Source organism: Pagrus major, chromosome 3 (genome assembly GCF_040436345.1).
Source record: "Pagrus major chromosome 3, Pma_NU_1.0".
Taxonomy (NCBI): Eukaryota; Metazoa; Chordata; class Actinopteri; order Spariformes; family Sparidae; genus Pagrus; species Pagrus major.
This window is the reverse complement of record NC_133217.1, coordinates 3,061,050-3,080,105: the sequence shown is the minus strand read 5'-3', so window position 1 is coordinate 3,080,105 and position 19,056 is coordinate 3,061,050. Positions and strand designations below refer to the sequence as shown.

The 19,056-nt window shown below is 45.1% G+C and overlaps 1 protein-coding gene across 3 annotated transcripts in view; it reads left to right on the top strand.

The window, feature by feature from the left end:
* LOC140993440 (protein shisa-7-like) overlaps window positions 1-18,769 on the top strand; it is a 34,602-nt gene extending 15,833 nt beyond the window's left edge. For 2 of the 3 annotated variants that reach the window (XM_073462874.1, XM_073462873.1), the window contains 7 exons: window positions 1,188-4,314; window positions 6,279-6,521; window positions 6,617-6,733; window positions 7,070-7,215; window positions 11,197-11,433; window positions 16,223-16,607; window positions 17,620-18,769. In XM_073462874.1, coding sequence (XP_073318975.1) covers window positions 3,908-4,314; window positions 6,279-6,521; window positions 6,617-6,733; window positions 7,070-7,215; window positions 11,197-11,433; window positions 16,223-16,607; window positions 17,620-18,085 — 2,001 coding nt within the window. In that variant the 5' untranslated portion in view covers window positions 1,188-3,907 and the 3' untranslated portion in view covers window positions 18,086-18,769. Of the gene's footprint in view, window positions 1-1,187; window positions 4,315-6,278; window positions 6,522-6,616; window positions 6,734-7,069; window positions 7,216-8,868; window positions 8,938-11,196; window positions 11,434-16,222; window positions 16,608-17,619 lie in introns of all 3 variants that reach the window. The other variant, XM_073462875.1, reaches the window with a different exon arrangement.
* The last annotated feature ends 287 nt before the right edge of the window (window positions 18,770-19,056 follow it).

The window sequence follows — 19,056 nt, the reverse complement described above, 5'->3', positions numbered from 1 at the left end:
ATGCTGCACCCCTCCCACTCCTGTAGCTGCAGGCCTCATTTTGTAAACAGAACACACACACACACACACACACACACACACACACACACACACACACACACACACACACACACACACACACACACACACACACACACACATCTGTGCTCTCTCTCTCCTCTGTCCTTCTGTCAGATGACTCCATATGGCAGCTGTCATGTCGCCTGCTCTCCTTTTATCAAAGTCAGACCACGGCTGCTCCCATCTCCTCTGTCAGCTGATGTTTTATATACACAAGTGTGTGTGAAGTGTGTGTATATGTGTGTGTGTGTGTTGTAGGAGCGAGTATACGTGCTGTACATCCCCCAGTAAAGCAGAATTTCAGGTTTAATCAGGCATTAAAGAAGCTGTACTGGAAGCTGCTCAAGGCGAGTGTATTATATAAAATCACCTCCCGGCGGAAACCACAGCATTTCTAATGACAGACTTCCTGTGCAACATACTGGTGTGTGTGTGTCTGTGTGTCTGTGTGTTAGATTGTTGTCCTCATTCTCACCTGTTTGGTTTTTCTTTAAGACATCACAGAGCAGCTGCAGTAATAACCATGAATGAGCAGTTTACTGACATCACATTATAGGATTTCTGGGTAATCCTCTTCTCTTGCTGCCATTTTGAGGCGTATTACAGCTTGAAATATGTCTTTATGTTACACCAAAGACTCCCATACAGATACTTACTTTCAGTCACCTCAGTCAAATGATGGATTCATCGGTTTGAGCAATTTTTTAGAGGAAATTACTCAAAATACTCTGATTCCAGCTTCTAAAATGTGAATATTTTCTGGTTTCTTTCCTCCTCTATGACTGTACACTGAATATCTTTAGGTTGTGGACAAAACAAGACATGTGAGGACATCAACTAATCAAGAAAACAATGAAAATAATCATTTATTGCAGCCCTAGACATTAACCAGCTTAGATATGTAAAACCTGTCCATCCACTTCCCGAAAATATATCAGAAAGAAATATTCATAATGGAGCAAACGTCTTAATCTGTGCACCAGCATGTCAGATATCAGTTCAGTGCTCACAAGCTGTTTAGTAAAGAAGTTTTGGCATTATAATATTTCTGTACATCAGCGTAACAAACCACAGCGAGCTAAACGCCTCCTCACTAACACTCTGTTTGCTGTGTTCTTGTCTTGCAGTGTGAACGACTGGATGTAAACCTGTGAGAGAACGAAAAACGTGGATCTCGACAGGACCGTCCCTGCACCACATGGAGGTTTTCTGGGGGATTTTCTCGGCCGAGGCTCCTCGCTAACTCTTCATCCTCCTTCTTCAACTATTTTTACTTTCTTTGTCGTCGTCGGGGACAGAGGTCACACACACACCTCTTCCCCTTCTCGTCTGCCGTTTTGTTCTAAGCAAGACCAAAACCGGGTGCCAAAACTGACTGTGTCAAGAGACGAAGCAAAAAAAAATCATCATCAAGAGTTTATTTAACCATTTAGTAACTAAAGTACAGCTTTATCTCCCCTTATACACACAGACACGTTCCAGCATCCTGCATCCCATTAAAACACAGTCATCACAGCATATTGAAGAGAAGAACTGTAAAACTTAATATCCATTGTCTTCTGTCAGTGTTTGCATAGCTGCTGCTCTTAATGCTGACGCGGAGTTTTCACACGAGGACGACGATCAGTGCATTATTGGTTCAAAGTGCTTTATAAACAGATCCTCCAGCTGATGGTTCGCTCGTGTGTTAAGCAGTGATAACTCGCCGCCGCGCTCCGACGCCGTCTGAACACGTTAAGGCTTCAGCAGGACGGCGTTTGACTGACAGGCAACACGAGCCGCGTCTAACCTGATAATTATAGGCGCCGCTACCACCACCGCTGCTGCTGCTGCTGCTGCTGCTATCTCAAAGGCTTAGAGATATACCGCCGTCTCGGCCTGCGCTGTGAAACACTGTTGACACTTTGCCTATCTCCTTCTTCCAGTTGCTTATACGAGAGAGGCCTCTCGCTCTTTGTCGTCTTCTGTTTCTTCCACACGTGGCGCTCGATCACGCCACGCCGAACCACCTGAAAGCTCCCCTTTATCTAATCCCAGTGACCTCTTCAACCTTTTTTTGCATTCTTCCTTTTATTCTACGAAAAAAACATGCAATTTAAAACCTTTCACTGTATTTACACTTTCTGTGGAAGGAGATCAAGTTTGTAAAAAAACAAAACAAAAACAAGAACAACCCAAGTGAAGCCATACTGAACACCAGCCATAGAGAAATACCTTTTACATTTAAGTCCTCAAACACATCAGTGCACACACACATTCAGGGAGTCGATGAAGAAGTTGAGAAGAACCCTACATTTCATACATTCGGATGACAGAACCGCCTTTGTAAGTCCGGACCTTTTCTACCTGCGTCTTTCTACGTCGCTCTAAATCTGTGACCCGCGGTGTCAAGCGTGGCAGTGAACGTGAACCGCGTCGAGTTCCCGTGGTCGTCGTCGTCGTCCCGTGTTCCTCTGCGTTTGACGGATGAATCCGGACATTTTCATGTCTGTTCTGTGGGCAGAACCTCGCTGCCCTGCTAGAACCGGGCCCAAGCCCTCCTTCGTTCTCTTCTGTTGGGCCAAGCTAAATTCAGAGCAAAGACACTCACACAAGGGTATCGAACGCACATAGATCCTCACGTTTTTTAAAACAACCTTTTCTTTCTGTGGTTTCTTGCTGTTGATCACTCTTCTGTGAATGCCTTTACACGCTCGTTTATTGAACCGATCTCCGTCCTCTCGCAGCTGCTGAAGGACTTTTCTTATAGATTTGATGCTGCTTACGCTTTATAAGTCAAACTCACTGTCCACAAACTCACTGTTCTACTGTAAGTTAAACCAAAACTTCAAGCATATTGACCTTTACTGATCCTCTTCCTCCAAACCGTTTGAGAGGAAGAGCTTGTTTATTGGCACATTGTGAGCGTGACGTGGAGGGAATCTGAATTTTGACTCACAGCTCGTGCCAAACTTCAGACTGACTTCCTCTCAGTTTGTTCACTAAACAAAGCTGAGATCTCTCAAGCTGCCAGCGCTGTTTACAGACACGAGACGCTCAGAGCTCGAATATATTTGATTTGACTTAAGCAAACATTATTTTTTCCATGTACATCAGTTCTCCACGCAGGACAACAGAAGTGCCAAACAAGAAATACTTCCAACATCTGCTCGTCAAACGTTGAAAATAAAAGTTTACATGCAGCGCTAAATGTTTACAGACGACATTTTCCATCACAGTTTCTTACATGAATCGTAATCGTGCCATAAACGACGCCCAGAAAACTCTTCAGTAGGAGATATAACACTCTTATTTTGGAGGGGTGCTTATATTCAAAGAGTTTACACTCATTTTGTTTACAGAAAATGTAAAAAAATGACTGCCTGTTATGACAATTTTTTAATTTTGGCCAGCGGACTGTAAACCGACGGACCAAAATTAAATATCTGACACCTGCTGCCATAAAAACAAACCACATTCTTCTATATTTCTAAGCGTTTTCGTTTGAATTGATTATTCAGTCCTGCAGCCATTTCACAGGCAGTTTGTACAGGGCCTAAAAACTCTGAAAAGACCTCAATGTTTACAAAAGCTGCTTAAAGGAAGGATTTGTACTCAGAGAGAAATGTTTACATTCAGATGAACGAGTGAAATGCCAAACACATTCATGATACATCGCTTGAACTCCGAGAGAAACCCTGTATAGTGTGTACAGAGCAGACCGCAGTCAGAGCTTTTCATACAAAAGGTTTTTATAAGTCAAGAAGCCGCCATCTTGGAAGAGGACGCTGATAATTCACGGCGCATGAGGAGCTGTTAATGTGACTTTTTTTTTTAAACAACGGCTCCAGAACTGTGTGATAAAACAATGAAACCAACAATTTCAAAAGGGATGTTTCGCTCGTCCTTCGTTCTCCTGCTTTCCTGCTGCCTGGCTGTTTCCACGCTGACCATCACCAGGGAGCGACGCGCTGTCGATGGCGACGTCAGGACTCTGACCAGCTCCGCCTCAGCCGGTAAACGGAGCACCACCTTGTTCCTCCTGACCGGCTACAAGCCGCCGCTGCCGCCGCCGCCCGCCGGACCAAAAGTGGCGCCGAAAGCGGCCGAGGTGGAGGACGGAGACGATCCACCAGTCGTGGCCGAGCTCCCTCCGAAGCCCCTCCCTCAGACCATGTTACCGAGGAACATGACGGCCGACGCCCTGAAGCCTCCGCTGGGAGCTGCGCAGGTGGCGCCACCTCCCAGACAGCTGGTGGACGTGGACGTGTGCAGGTACCGAACTGTAGACTGTTTCCTGTGTTGGTGTTTGATTTTGTATTTTATAAACTGAACTGAAGAGAACTGATAAAATTTCCAGAGATCCTTTAGTATTTTGGCAGATTTTAGAAACTGAACTTTGTAACTAACTTATTTTTATCTTTTTTGTTTAGTGTCAAATCTCCAAAGGGTGGAAATTGTTCTTGAACTCTGAAATCTTTATTTTTGTTGCTTTTTTTTGTTTTTGTTTTGTTGTTACAAACCTCTATCGTTTGAGGTATTAAAACATCGTCATCATCTGGGTTGAAAATTAACGACCTTGAAATTAAAGTCAAATCGACTTGTAGATTTGAGAGTCGTGACTCCTCCTGTAGAGGATCGGCGTTCTGGCAGAAGAAACAACAACAGTTCAGAACAGTTCTGCTCCCTTTAAAAACAACTGTTTGGTTAAAATAAATCTGCAACAACCAGAAATGATGAGCCTGAAGTCAGCAGGAGGCTTCGTCTCCTCGATAGCACACATTCATTTCCATCTGTGTAATGTGTTGATCGCATCATGATGCTTCTCCTCCTGCAGCTCTGATCTCGATCCCACTGAAGCTTATATTTTGCACTGAGAGGCGTCTTGCTGTTGCTAGGCAACATGTAATCAGCTCTACATCAGTTGTGTGCTGGCGAGCTCCACACTGCATCTATCAACAGCAGCTACGATCCAATGCAGCACCAACAGGACACCAGCAACAACTTACATAAAGCCCCTGTTGTGTTTCTGTAAACGTGATGTTTCCCTTAATGTCATTTCTGTCTGCACGATTACGTCACATCTCTGGCTGCCATTGGCTCTTCATCCAGTTGTAGTGTTGATTGTTCGTTTCTTCCTGTTGGAGAAATGGCCTTGGTGATGTCGAGCGTTTAGCTGCTCGGTCTGAGGTGCTCAGAGGGCTCCTGCAATGACACACGACACCCCGGCTGAATGAAACACAAGGCTGCTGCCTCAGTCCGGGAGCATTAGCATGAATGACACTGCCATGAGTCATGAGTCCATTCCCGCTGGTGCCAGCCACACTTAAAATGAATCCTGTCAAGGTCCTGTTAAGTGCTTTAGAGCCTTATGGAGGCATATCTGCGCTACGGTAATGTAGAGGCCATCAAGGTCAGATAGTAATGGGGCCTGGATCAGAAATGGCCATGAAAAAAATGTGCATTCGCTCCAGGAAGGACTCGCATGTTAGTCGACATTGGATCAATGAGGTTTAAATGTCTCTGAATGTTTTACCCCTCAGTGTGTCCAGATTTTAAAGATGTAAGAGAATCCTGAATGTTTCAGAGACACATTTTATCTGTAAAAAAGAAAAATGTATTTAAATGCCTCAAGAACAGAAAGTGATCGGATCAGGTAGTCTGGCTCGTAGTGTGTTCGGATCGCAGGTAGCTGGCATCTTTACGCACCATAACATTGATTGTTTTCGGCTACGTAAGGCTGAAATACAGATTGTTGAGAGTGAGCAAGCGAGAAAGCTGAAAGAAACACGACTCTAGTTACTGATTAAATGTATATTCTGTGCCATGAATGTGCCAAAAGTTGCAGAACTGCTTGAAAGAAAATTAAAGTGGGTGGAAAGTGAATGACAAACAGTAAGAAATAACTGTGTGTGCGGCTGATCTGCTGTGAACGAAGCATATATTTTATGTAGACACAGAGTGGCCTACACGCCGGTTCTGCAACAAACCAGGAAAGAAAGGAATAACATAACATCTGCTGAAGAGGGGACAAATAATGAGAGATCGTTTCTCAAAGTATATAAAGTTTCCTCGAACTCATCTACCCACAAAACTGTGGTTTCTTAAGGGAGTCTGGGGCTGATGTGCAGCCGACTCAAAGGAAGGAAGGAAAGATCAGATCGTTGTTTTATCCTGTTAACATATCCAGATCCAGAACCCTCTTTAATACCAGAGCTGACTGTGACTTGGATCCACAGGGGTTACTACGACGTAATGGGGCACTTCGACAGCACGTTCAACTGCTCCAAGGGCAGCTACATCTACTGCTGCGGCACCTGCCACTACCGCTTCTGCTGCGAGCACCAGAGGAACCGGCTGGACCAGGAGTCCTGCAACAACTACCACTCCCCCGTGTGGGCCGACCCGCAGGTGCCCGTCACCGTGCCCGTGGGGAACAAGCCCGACCCGGACTTCGAGACGCTCCAGCAGCAGAACAGCAGGTTACTTACCAGAAGTTGAAAAATGTTTTGATTGCTGCTTGATTTCTTCTGCTCTCGTGCTGAATGAGTGAATGTGTTTTTTCCTCCGACCTCAGCACGGCGTACGTGATCGGAGGGGTGATCTCCTTCACTCTGGTGGTTGCAGTGGGCGTCAGGATTGCCTTCAGCAAGGTGGCGCGCCGACCTCGCAACAGGGACATCAACATGCCCAGGTGAGACCACGAGACAGCACCAGCGAGTGTTGATTAATCGACGAGCTGTTTGGTTTATTAAAATGTCAGAAAATGATGAAAAGTGTTTCCCAAAGCCCAACGCGATGTCCTCACAAGCCAAAGACTTTCTGTTTCTGTCTCTGATGGATTTTAAGGATTGATATGAATTAATAAGCGAAAAAGACAACAACAATTTCGTTTCCTCTTTTTTTTTCCCTCCATCCGTCCTCCTCACCTCCGTCTCTCTGTCTCTGTCTGACCTTTTGTCTTCCTCCTCACCCTCTCCTTTTTTTCCTCCCCGCTCTCCTCCCTCCATCCACCCTCTTGCTGTGTCAGATCACTGGTGGATATCTTGCGTCACCAGTCGAGCCCGGTGCAGCAGGGGGAGAGGAACAACACCACAGTGTTGTCCACCACCACCTCAGACGGACGGACGTCTAAAAACCTCTACACGCCCATCCTGCAGAGCAAAGACAACCGCAGTAAGTGGCGTGTCAGAAACACATCGTAGTAATCACACACGTTCATCAGGGTGAGAAACATGAAACGATGCCGTCACATTCAGGAGCAGGGAACGTTTGAATCAAACCCCGTCCCCGGTGACAGGGATGGTAATTGTTGCTGCTTTTACTCAGATCTCGGTTCAATCTCGGTATCAATAACACACATCACACTTCAGCAGGAATTCATTCGTTGTGACTGAGGAGTTGCCAGATGCTGCTATTTAGAGATACAAAAGGATAATCACAGAGGCTTTTTGTTTTAAAATGAAGCCAATCTGCAGAAATAACAGCTCAAAATCCTTTTATTTGTTTATAATGTGGATTCACCGTTATTTATTCTGTGTGAGGAAGGAAATACCTCATTTATTTGATGTTCTGTGCCTCCACAAGTACTGGACTACTGCACTATCAAGGTATTCAAAGGTTTACCAGGGTATTTAGAAATACCGTTAAGAATAAAACCAGATGCTCCTCACTCTATCAAACTGATGCTGATGCTGTATTGACGTAATGTATTGTTGACTCATCATGCACCACCAGAGGACGGGATGAAAGGGATTTTTGTATGTTGTACATATTTATGTGTAGATAAATATTGCTTATCAAATGAGAAGCTGAACCCGGCACTTCCTACAGCAGAGCGTGTCTTACAATAGTTACTATCACTGCTCAACACAAGAGCTACGAAACAAATGTGACTTTTCCTTGACATTGTGAGCTAGTTAGCCGTTAGCAGCTAAAGACAACTCTACCAATCTGTATTTAATCTTTTGTTTTCTCGTCCCGATGCGCCTCAGACAGCCCACCGCAGCTTTGTGTCGTCTCTGATGACACACACACGTCGCTCTCGTTAGCAGATTACAGTCGGAACGATCGTGTTTCTCTGGTTTGCAGAAAAAACAGGTTGTGCAGAGCGAGTGGTGGATATCAGAGTACTGCTGAACGTGTTTGTTTTTCTTGTATTGCAACAATTCACACAATTACAGACGAAACACACAACAAACACACACACACACTTCTCTCTTTACTGCTCTGTCTCTCTCACTGCTGTTCTGTCGCTCTGCCACTGTCTCTCACATAACAAGCTCTCTGCTTTCAGTCTCTCCAGGATTTTGCTGAGTTGTTTCGTGTTTTTTTTTTTTTTTGGGTTTAAACATGAAGAAATTCAACTGGAGGAAAAACGTGCTTCAATACAACTGAAGAGATCCCACACATGTCATGTTTTTGTGTAGAACTGTTGCTTTGCAGCGCAGTCGGGGGTCTTTTTGTCTTATTTCTTCTCTGAATCCGCTTTTAAACTTCTAATGGAGAATAAAGCTCAAGCTACATCCTGTTGTCTTTCACCTGCTCCCTCTCTGGAGCTGTTGAAGACATGAAAAGACATCCTGCGTTATGTTGATCTGTAGTTTGATTGAATTAATTAAGGAAATAAAGTAAAATTAAAGAAAAAGAAGCCATTTCCTGGAGGGACTGTCTCTCCCTCTCCTGTCTCTATCTTTCTGTCCCTCTCTGTCCTCTCTCTCTCTCTGTCTCTCTCTCTCTCCCACCATTGACACAAATGCTTACTCGACACATGGCTCTGTGTCTCTGGAGTGGTTGTCCATCAGTTTGTCGGCTCTGCTCTCTTTGCAGCTGGGAACTTGCACCACCATTTTAACCAGCAGGGGTCTGCCTCCAGCCCCAAACACTCTGCTACCATCGGTAAGCCTCGTGGTTAGCAGCACAAGTCCAGCGCAGGCGGCCCACGAGCCGCCGGCCGGATTCGCGGCCTCACTACCACACTTGTCTGTCTGTCTTGTTGTCGGTATGACGGCCTGTTGTCCTGGCGCTCTTAAAGCAGCTGTGCCATTCTCAGCACTACTCTGTGGCAAATAACGGAAACGCAACACCTACGGATGTTTATAATGACGCACAGGGTTGTGTTGAGAGTGACACATCTTTCATAAGAGCGTGAGCTAAAAGTTGTCTGGCCTGCCCTCTGCTTAATGCAAGCCTGTCTGCCCCCCCCCTCCACCCACCACCACCACCACCACCACTAGCCTGCTTCCAAATGTGCTTCTTCTTCTTCTTCTCTTTCTGTGTAGCAGTGATCTGCAACTGTGCTTACAGCTGATTACCAGAGGTCTTGGCTTAAGCGAGGTCACTGCTCTTACCTGAGTGTGTTTTCCCAGGCTTTGCACCAAGAAAACAAAAAAAAAGCAATGCTAGCACAAGTGATTCATCTCAGAGGAAAAGGTTGGACCTCCCATGATGAGTCAAGTAATCGTCCATGAAGGCTAATTTGGTGCATCTAACATGGCTGACGGAGAATCCTGGATAATGTGAATCATATTACAATCACAATATGATATTTGTTATAGTTTTATCATGCAGTCCTAGTTGCTGTGGAAAAAAATGGGTTACAAGCATGATTTTCACTGAACTTTTTAAATTGTTCTCAGTGCATCTTACTCCAAGACATTACACCCACATGTGTCCCGCGGGGAATAAATTACACAAGAAGGCAACAGTGAGGAATAAAAATCAAGTTGGAGTACAGATTAAACTAAATGCTTAGTTTGAATTGTGTGCTGCAAGCAAAGATCGTCAGCTGTGCAGTTACATGCATTCAGAAATATCTTGTGATGTTTTAGGTCTTCTACATTTTTTTCGTAGTCACGATTCTCGTCCACTCCTGCAGGTTTTGGTTCTGCAGGTGAGATTTGAAAACCTTTTTAATCGCTGCTTCCTTCCCGAGTCGTCTTCAGCTGTGTCCTCTCTCTTCCTGTGTTAGATAAGGTTAACGGCCTCCCGGGAGGATACAAGAACAGAACACTTCAGCTCTCTGAGTCAGATACTCTGCACACATCGAACAAAGTTCACTTTTCTATGACACCATTATCCAAACCTCTCTGTCAGCCGTCGTAGGTGTTCCCAAAAAAAAAAAAATCAATTACCTCACACTCTCGGCAATGACTGAGCTAATTCTGTATGATGGCACTGAAAACAGCACTCCCAGCTCAATATGTGTTACTTTTATCGTCTTCAGCCTTCCTCTTGTTTTATAAACCACATGATCTCAGAGCTGGCATTGTTTTTTTTTTTTTTTCCTTCTCCCCACCGTGTGTGTAACATGCACGGTACAGAAGTCGATGTGGTGTGTGTTCCCTGGGTGACGCTTAACAGAGACATTATTGGCCATTATTGCCCATTACTGTCGATGGTCAATGACCAGATATGTCCAGCAATAATCTTAACAAGATCGCAGCCCATAACCATTACCACCCTGAATGGACTCGACATCGATTGTGTCCGTCTCAAAGACAGGAAACAACAGCAAGTGGCCAATTTTTTCCACAGTTACGTAACATTTTATTGCTGCTTTATATTTTTACTTTCTCACATTTTTTATGTATCTGCTGCAGCAGTTAATAAAGTTTAACTCCTCAGTGGTTGCAGCATGTGTTTGACTACACACGGATGTGAGCTCGTTGTCCCAGAAACCTACACATGTGAGGTCACAGCCGAGTGCACCTACGTGTTGGGTCGTTAGCAGTGCTGTCTGTTTGCTGTTTGGACAATATGAATGTACTCTCGTACCGTATGATGTAACTGATATGAGTATACATGTTGCAAAACAGACACCCCTGCCCCTCCCCCATACTGCTAATCTTACATAAGACAAATCATTTTTTATGTGTATCGATCGATGTGCTGCTTTTTGCACTTTGCATAAATGTGACTGTGTGTGTATGTAGATTCCCTCCCTGATGCTATCAGTGTATTTCTGTGTATTTCTATGTGGCTGATATGATTGTGTGTTTGAGCCTCAGATGAACAGTACAGAGTTGTATTTATAGATGGTCGCCATGGAGCTCGGACACACTTCCTGTGTTTACTGATTATTAACCAGCTAGTGTCGTCTTCTTCTTCTTCTTCTTCTTCTCTTCCTTTTTTTTCCATCTTTATTTTCCTCTCCAGAGCGTGGCGCCCGTATGAACAACACCCCCCAGCTCTCCTCTGGACCCACCCTGCTTTCAAGCAGCGGTAAAGGTCCCAGTGGGGTCGGTGGCAGCAGCATCATGGGAAGCGGCATGAGACACAACAGCAGCCACCCTTCATTCTCCCACTCCTTCCACAACCTGGCCCAGCTGCCGCCGTCCTACGAGTTGGCCATGAAACCTGAGATCAGCCGCTACAGCTCCCTGAAGAGGCTGGGTGAGTCCGGGGGGGGGGAGAGTAGGGAAGCAAAAATGAAAACGTGAGCGACTGAGAGCTTTCAGGTAGCTAGGAGCTTTTAAAGGCTTACTCCAACAGTCAAAGTTTACCTTCCGACGACGAGCTATGCTCTTGTGGGCAAACACACAGCGGTTAAACGAAACGATTGGCAGCTACAGGTGAGGTCCAGATGTGACGACCGGCGAGAGAAGCGACAACAACGGCTGCTCCTAAAGACGAACTGGAGAGTATATTAAATTGAAAGAACAAGAAATAGAAACTGGCCATTCAAATCTGGATTTCTGAGTTTACGAGCTGCACCATGAAGTCCCTGTTCTGTGTGAGAGAACCCGACCCAAACTCTCAGACTCTCATCATAGTTTTCAAACAATTACTCACCAAACAGAAAATACACCCACAGTTGGTGCTTGGCAGGTGTTCATTTTCTGACCTCGTCACACATCCACAAGAAAAAGCACATTAAAAACATCGATCTCGAGATTTTTATTAATCGATGTGAATCTGAACATTAAAAATCCAGCCCTCACACACGTCTTTCAAACTCCAGTACAGCCCTGATGACATCAACATGTTGTCGTCATGGGTTATGTTTTTTTTAGACATCATCCAACTGTTTCTTAAAGGCTGAGCTCCTCCTGACTGGTCAAACTGACCTTTATGTCCAAAATATTCAGCGTCAGCGTGTGATCTGGTTCTCCAGCGCGTCCGGTCAGCGAACCCTCACTGTGATGTCGTTCACACCTGATGTTTATCTAACACTTTCCGACAAGTGGCTGGAAATGGTTTGTTTGTCGCACGTTAATGCCAAAAGCTTGGCCATCATAATTTAGTTAGGCAACGTGGTGCCAAGTGGTTGTTTTATTATTAACATATTGCCTCTACTGACCAATAATACATACAACACCCACTTCTCTGCCAACTCAACCATGAGCCAGTTACTCTCAAGTAAAACTGGCCCACTCCCACCGCATGACTTTCTATTCCAGGTATATTTCTCTGTGTGTGTCCCGGTTAGTTTTTGACTTTCACACGGTGGATTTTCTCAAGTGAACCTCCATTATGGCAGCAGGCAGGCAGGCCTGGCCGCCAGGAGACTTGTAACTCAGCTGCGAAGCCAAATAAACATCTCAGTGTCGTCTGAATGTGTAAACTGTTTCTGCTAAACAGCCATAACAGTCAAGTAAACAAACTGAAACTGAAAAAAGGGGGACGTGAGCGAAGGGATCGAAGCAAAGACTGGGAGAATAACGAGGGTGGAGGAAGAGATGGATGACGAGAAGATGGAGGTAAAGGGTTAAAGATGAGCATCAATGTAAAACAGTAAGTAGACGTAGAAAAGGAGAGGAGGAAGAAGAAGAAGAAAAGGAGGATAGAAAGGAAAGAGTAAGAGGTTGGATGACCAGAAGAGAAGGATCACAGGGAGAAAGAGCTGATTGGGCAAATAAGGATACAGCAGGAAGAGGAAAAAAAAAGAGATATTGTGGAAGATAAAGATGCAGAGAGGTCGACTGAGCAGACGGAGAGGAATGAAGGGAGAGGCAGTGAAAGAAAGGAAGAAAGGATTGGAGGGGGAGAGATGGTGAGATAGGGGGGAGGGGCGTTGGCTGCTGGTCTGCAGGGGCCTGGCTGCCTTCGACGGGGAAGAAAAGACGTTTGAGAGGCAGTGGCTCTCTCTCTCTGTCTGTCTTTACCTCTCTCGCCCTGCGATTGCCGAAGACTGCAGGGGGAGGGGAGTCGCCTCTGCAGGCTGAGTGATGGATGGTTACTACATGGGGGATCGTGTGTGTGTGTGTGTGTGTGTGTGTGTGTGTGTGTGTGTGTGTGTGTGTGTGTGTGTGTGTGTGTGTGTGTGTGTGTGTGTGTGTGTGTGTGTGTGTGTGTGTGTGTGTGTGCACGTGGCTGTACGTGGAAGTGGAGGCAGTAATGAGGTGAGAGTCCAGATGAGGCTCTTTATTATTTCAATTCAATCAGAGGGAGAAAACACTTCGATAGACGACGACGAAAAAGCTTTCAGTCGTCACACATCAGACGTCCAGAGGTCACCTCACTCGCCTTCATCTTCTCATCTTCATCATGAAACGGCGTTTCTGTCGTATTAATCGCAGACGTACCGAAGCTTCTTTCATTGTTCAGATCATCAACACTGACCGTGTCATTGTTTAAAGGAAGCTCCTCCCTTCATCCACCTCTTTGTTTTCTACATCACTTTATTTCTTCTTCTCTTCACAGCCACGTTTTTATCTTTTGTTGTGCCTCTCTCACTTTCTCTCCTGCACAATGTTGCAGTACATCAAACGACTGAACGAATACATTTATAGACACATACGTTTCTGTGCGACCGGTACAGTATAATAATACTATACTATATAATAATTTACAAAAAAATATAATGTTCATGCTGTTTTGTGAGATAAAATCATCTTTAAATACATCAAATTCCTGATTATAATGTATTTCTTAATCTTATCACGGTGGGCAGAGGAACGCTTTGCGCAGGAAGTCACTCGATTAAAGGAACGTGGGATCCCAGTAACATTTTGCATTTTAACAATTCAACACACTAGATGCTCGCTTCAGTTTCAGTTTTGCCGAACAGGATCTGAGCTCAGCTTGTGGTGTTTCAGCGCTGCACTACCTACGATTCAAAGAGTGTTTGACCGCAACGTCTGCTGCAGTTTTTCTCCCTCTGCTCCGAAATTGTGACTTCTATTCGAGTGCCGAGCCGTGAAGTCTGGTCGCTCAGATCCAAAGTTCATCGAGCGTGTTGGACAGACTTTCTGCAGACATTGAGAGAGGCTGCAAAGTAATATTCATATTAACAACTATAATAATAAACACGCTGGTACGCTTCAGCTGATATGCTTGTTTAATGGTCGAGCAGCGTGAGTATTTCCTCACCTTTTCAATGTCTGTAACGTTGTACGCAGCATCTCTCGAGCTCTCTTCTTTGATTGATCACACGTTTACTTCTGTCAAACATTTGAGGAGACTGTCCACAAATGTGCGTTTTGTTGTCTCGCTGCTGCACCAGGTGATTTTATTTCCCAGAGTAGAGCATCGGGCCCTGATCACCTCAGAAGCAACATTTTAAAACCCTCCGTTAGTCAGAAACAGGCTGAATCACCTTTTGAATCAATCAGTGCCACTGAAAGCAAAGCCGTGTTTTTACCTGTCTGATTATGAAACTAGTGAAAACACCCTGAATGTGGGTTTTTTAGTGGAACGCCTCTTCAAAAGAAAACTCAAAATGTTGTCATTGTGTCACAAAGAGAGGGTCTCCTGCCTCTCAGCAGCCATTGTATGAAACCTGGTCCTTTTGATGTATTTCCCCCCGTACGGCGCTGCAGAAAGGACACTGATAAAGGCTTCTTTGTCTGCGGTCAGCAGCCAGGGAGAAACCTCGAGATAATTTGGCCTTACAGGAAGGGAGTAAACAGAGAGGGAGGAAGACCGAGAGGAAGGGAGAGGACATGAGACAAACAGAGAGAGGAGGGAAAGATGGTGCTCAAAAAAAAAAAAAAGACAGAGAAAACCTCGAGAGCAAAGAGGACAGGAGGAGGAAATAAAAGAAACCAAAGGAGGTGAAAGAAGACAAAGGAACAAACAGAAGGAGAGGAGAAAGGAGGGCTGACGGATCGAGAGAGGGGAGGACGAGGTAGAGAGGTGGCTGGGTAAAGGTCAGGTTTAAATTGGCTCTTGGGGAGCTGCTTCCATGGAAATGCTTTGAAGATTAAAGCGGTCTCAGGCTATAGAGCAGAAACGCTGCATTTCACTATTAATGAAGCTCACTAACTGTTCCCTCCACGTCTCCTTCCCGCTCCAGCTCTTTTCTTCTTTGTCCCGGTTTCTTTAGATTCGTGTCATTTATCTCCACAGATCTGAAACCTTACCTTTACCTGTCGATCTAACCTCCATTCGTCCACTCTTTGGTCTTCTGTTTGGCCTTGGACGTCTCTTTTTGACCTCCATTCCCTTCTGCCTCATGTAATATACAGCGTACGTGTCTTTTATCCCTCCGTCTTCACCGTCTGTCCTCCTCTGACTCCATCACCTTCATTTCACCTCTCGTTGTGTATCATTTTTCCACATCTTAGTTTTATTTTTACTCCTCTCCCTTTGACACATTTTCTTTCTTTTCGTTCGTCCTTGACATTATCCTTCTCTTCTGCGTCATTTTGCTTCTGTATCCGTGTGTTTTTCTGTCCTTTATCTTATATTTTGAAGTTTATATTTCCGTCTTGACCTCGGACAGTTTTAGAAAACAACTTCACTACAAAGTCCTTTTAGCTCCACGAGTCTCCGTTTAGCTTTCCACATGACCTTCATCAGCTTTCATCTTTCAACATTGACGAAAAATAAAAACTTGACGGTTCAAATGACGTCTGACTCGTCACGGTGTTATTCAACAAAATCCTTTATTAGATAGTGGAGAAAAAAAAGATGTCAACAGTAAATGTATCTGCTTTGTATCATGTAAATCATGTCTCAAGTGTGTAAATGTAATTTCTTTGTGATCTGAACTGTTGGTTTTAGAAAAGAAACATTCGATGAGCCCAGTTAGGACCGGGGAAGTTTACTTGTTAGACGGATGTGTCGGAAAATCAGCAAGCAAACACTGAATTTATAAGCGAGTTTACAGTTAAATCCACTGTAACAACCAAATCAAATGATATTTTATAGGATTAATCAGTTGACATGACAATAACGTAGGTAATCTTTAGTTTGTATTAACATATTGCACATTTCTCTGTCTCTTCTGCTGAACCAGAGAAAGAACTCGACGAGTACTCCAACTACTACAACTCCAAGCGTCGCTCCAACAACGCTCCGCCCTCCTTCCACTCCTCGCAGCACCACCTGCCCTGGGGAGGCGAGTACACGCTGGGATCCAGGGGCACGCTGCCCCTCAACGGCGCCCGGCCAAACCGCGTCCAAATCCCCGCCTCCACCCCGAACCCGTACCCTCTGCCCGCCCAGTCGCATTACACCAGCTCCTCCTTCGACAGGCCGCCGCGCCGCGTCCGCTCCCAGGACCAGCTGCTGGCGCTCGGGGAGGGCAACACGCTGTCCCGCCTGTCCAAGAACCAGCAACATCAGTACTACAAAGCCATGATGAACTCCAGCAGGGGATCCAACTCGCAGACGCTCCGCAGGTAAGATGAGAGAGGAGAGGGAAAGGTAGATAAATACAAGCAGATGAAAAGAGAAAGAAGAAGAGGAAAGATCATAATGATGATCTGAGAGGACAAATAAAAAAATAACATAAAGGGGGAATCAGTTGAACTGTTCTGCTCCTGACATTTATTAAACACTAAACTCTAAGGTTTGAAGTTTCTGACAGGGTGAAGGTTCACTCACGTTAAATCAGTTCATTCTCGACGTTACAAACAGCAGTTGACGAAACAATCTCAACTCAAGGTCCACTTGTAGGTCCACTCAACCACATCACTGTTGGATAAAAAATTATAACTTTGTGTTGTGGGTAGTCGCTGCTCAGAGGAAAACTGAAATGATCCAGGTGTCTTTTGCGAGAGCTGCGACAACAATGATACCACTTGGAAACGTTAGAGGGGGAAAAGTTGTCTGTTTCCTCTTTTATATTTTTAAACCCAGGTTTCCTCTGCAGCCGACCTGCTGCTACGAGAATGAATAATAACTTCAAAACATTCAAGTCATAAAAAATACACAGAAAAAGCCTTTGGTAAGATTTAAAGGTGACTCAGAGGGTTGGTCTAATTGTTATTGGTGTGCTGTAGTTTAAAGAATGATTTTTTCCATATTGTTATACTTAAATCCTCTTATCAATAAATAAATAAATAGTATGATAAGTGCAGCTAGGTGCAATAAACTACTTCTGCACTTTACATCAGATTTTTATGTGTAAAGCAAAGCACCTATAACGCTGAATGCATTTCATATTGCGATTGTTTTGACAGATATAGTACGAGACTTTTGTTGGAGTCTGTACCAAACAAGCCTGTTCCCAAACATCTGGACAATATAAGTTGTAAGCCAGGGCATCTCTGTAGCTCCACAAAGCTTTTGTAATAGTACAACAGAGGTGAAATCTTGTCTGAAAAGCCAGATATAAAGTTCAGTCGTGACGTTTGTTGGTTCTTGTCGATGCTTTAATATCAGAGAGGATAATCAAGTCTCTTGTTCCAGGTCCCATGAGAGGCTCCTGGTCTCACCTGACCGTCTGGAGGACCAGCTGCTGGCGATGGGTCTGATAATCGGAGGCGACAGAGGAGGAGGCAGCGGGATGGTGCCCACCATGGGCCGGCTCAGCCACCACCAGAAGGCCCAGTCGCAGCAGAACATCTGCGTCACGCCGGTCATGGACCGCCACCACATGATCAAGATGAACTCCCACCCGACGCCAGGCCACGACCACGACCGCGACCGCGACCGTGACCGAGACCGTGACCGCGACCGCGAACGGAGCTCCGACCGCATGCCCGGCATGGGCATGCACGGCGGCTGGGACCCGGCCGGAAGTCACAACGCCCGACGGATGGCTTTTGCCAACAAGAGGCAGAACACCGTCGAACAGCTGCACTTCATCCCCGGAGGAGGAGGAGGAGGAGTGCAGGGACTGCGGACTGGGAGTAAGAACGAGGTGACGGTGTGAGAGGAAGAGGGAGGTAAAGAGAGGGAGATGAAGAGTAGAGAGGTGAAGGCTTGAAGCTTGTAGAGAAGCTGAAGAGGCAGACAGAGGAAAAGAGAGGTGTCGAGGGATTTAGAGGGAAGACGAGCAGGAAGAGGCAGTGAGGAAGAGGTTTGATCTCAGCCGGCTGCCTCGCAGGGCTGCGCTCTGCCCTGAGAGCGAGCAGCGAACGCCCCCCTCCCCTTCATAACACAAGAAAGTGTTGGAAGACGACATTAATCTCATAGTGAGTAAAGCCAATTGATTTTCTCTCCTCGTCACTTTGTGTATTGAAAAAGAGAATATTCAGCCATTCTTTGTAAAGGGAAGACAGAAATGTCCACTTAAAAAGAGCAAAAAATATCATACGAGTGCCGTTTAAAGGCTGCTGGGTATTCGCTGTGACTTTTATTGAAGGATACCCGCTGAGTTGAGTCTGTTGAATTGTCCTTGAGTTTTATTGCACTGTCCTCTGAGTCCTCCAGAGCTCTGACAGAGATTCATCTGTCTTTGAATCCACTGTGGATGACGGAGAGCGCCGAGGCAGAGACAGACGGGTTTGCTTGTCTTTGTATTTATAAAAAGTATTTAAAACCAAACAAGTTGCTTTTGTATGAAATTAACCTGATGATGATGATAATAATAATAATAATACTAGTATTAACATTACTGAGCCCTGTAAGACTTTGTGTATACTTGGTATTTATCCTTTAGCCGGCCAGTTTGTAACTTAAAGGCCGGACATGTGACCTGCCCGTCATTTCTTTACTCTAGTTGTGATTGGACTGTAATTAAAGTTTAACATTCTCTGCGAACATCAAACGACTGCCTGTGCGGCACAATTCACGCTAGATAAAGTTAAATTAAAACCATTTAGTGAAAAAAGAAAAACACAAGACCTGCATCAACACAAACTGCTGCTATAAAGGCCCAGTCACACCAGCGTTCAACTGGTA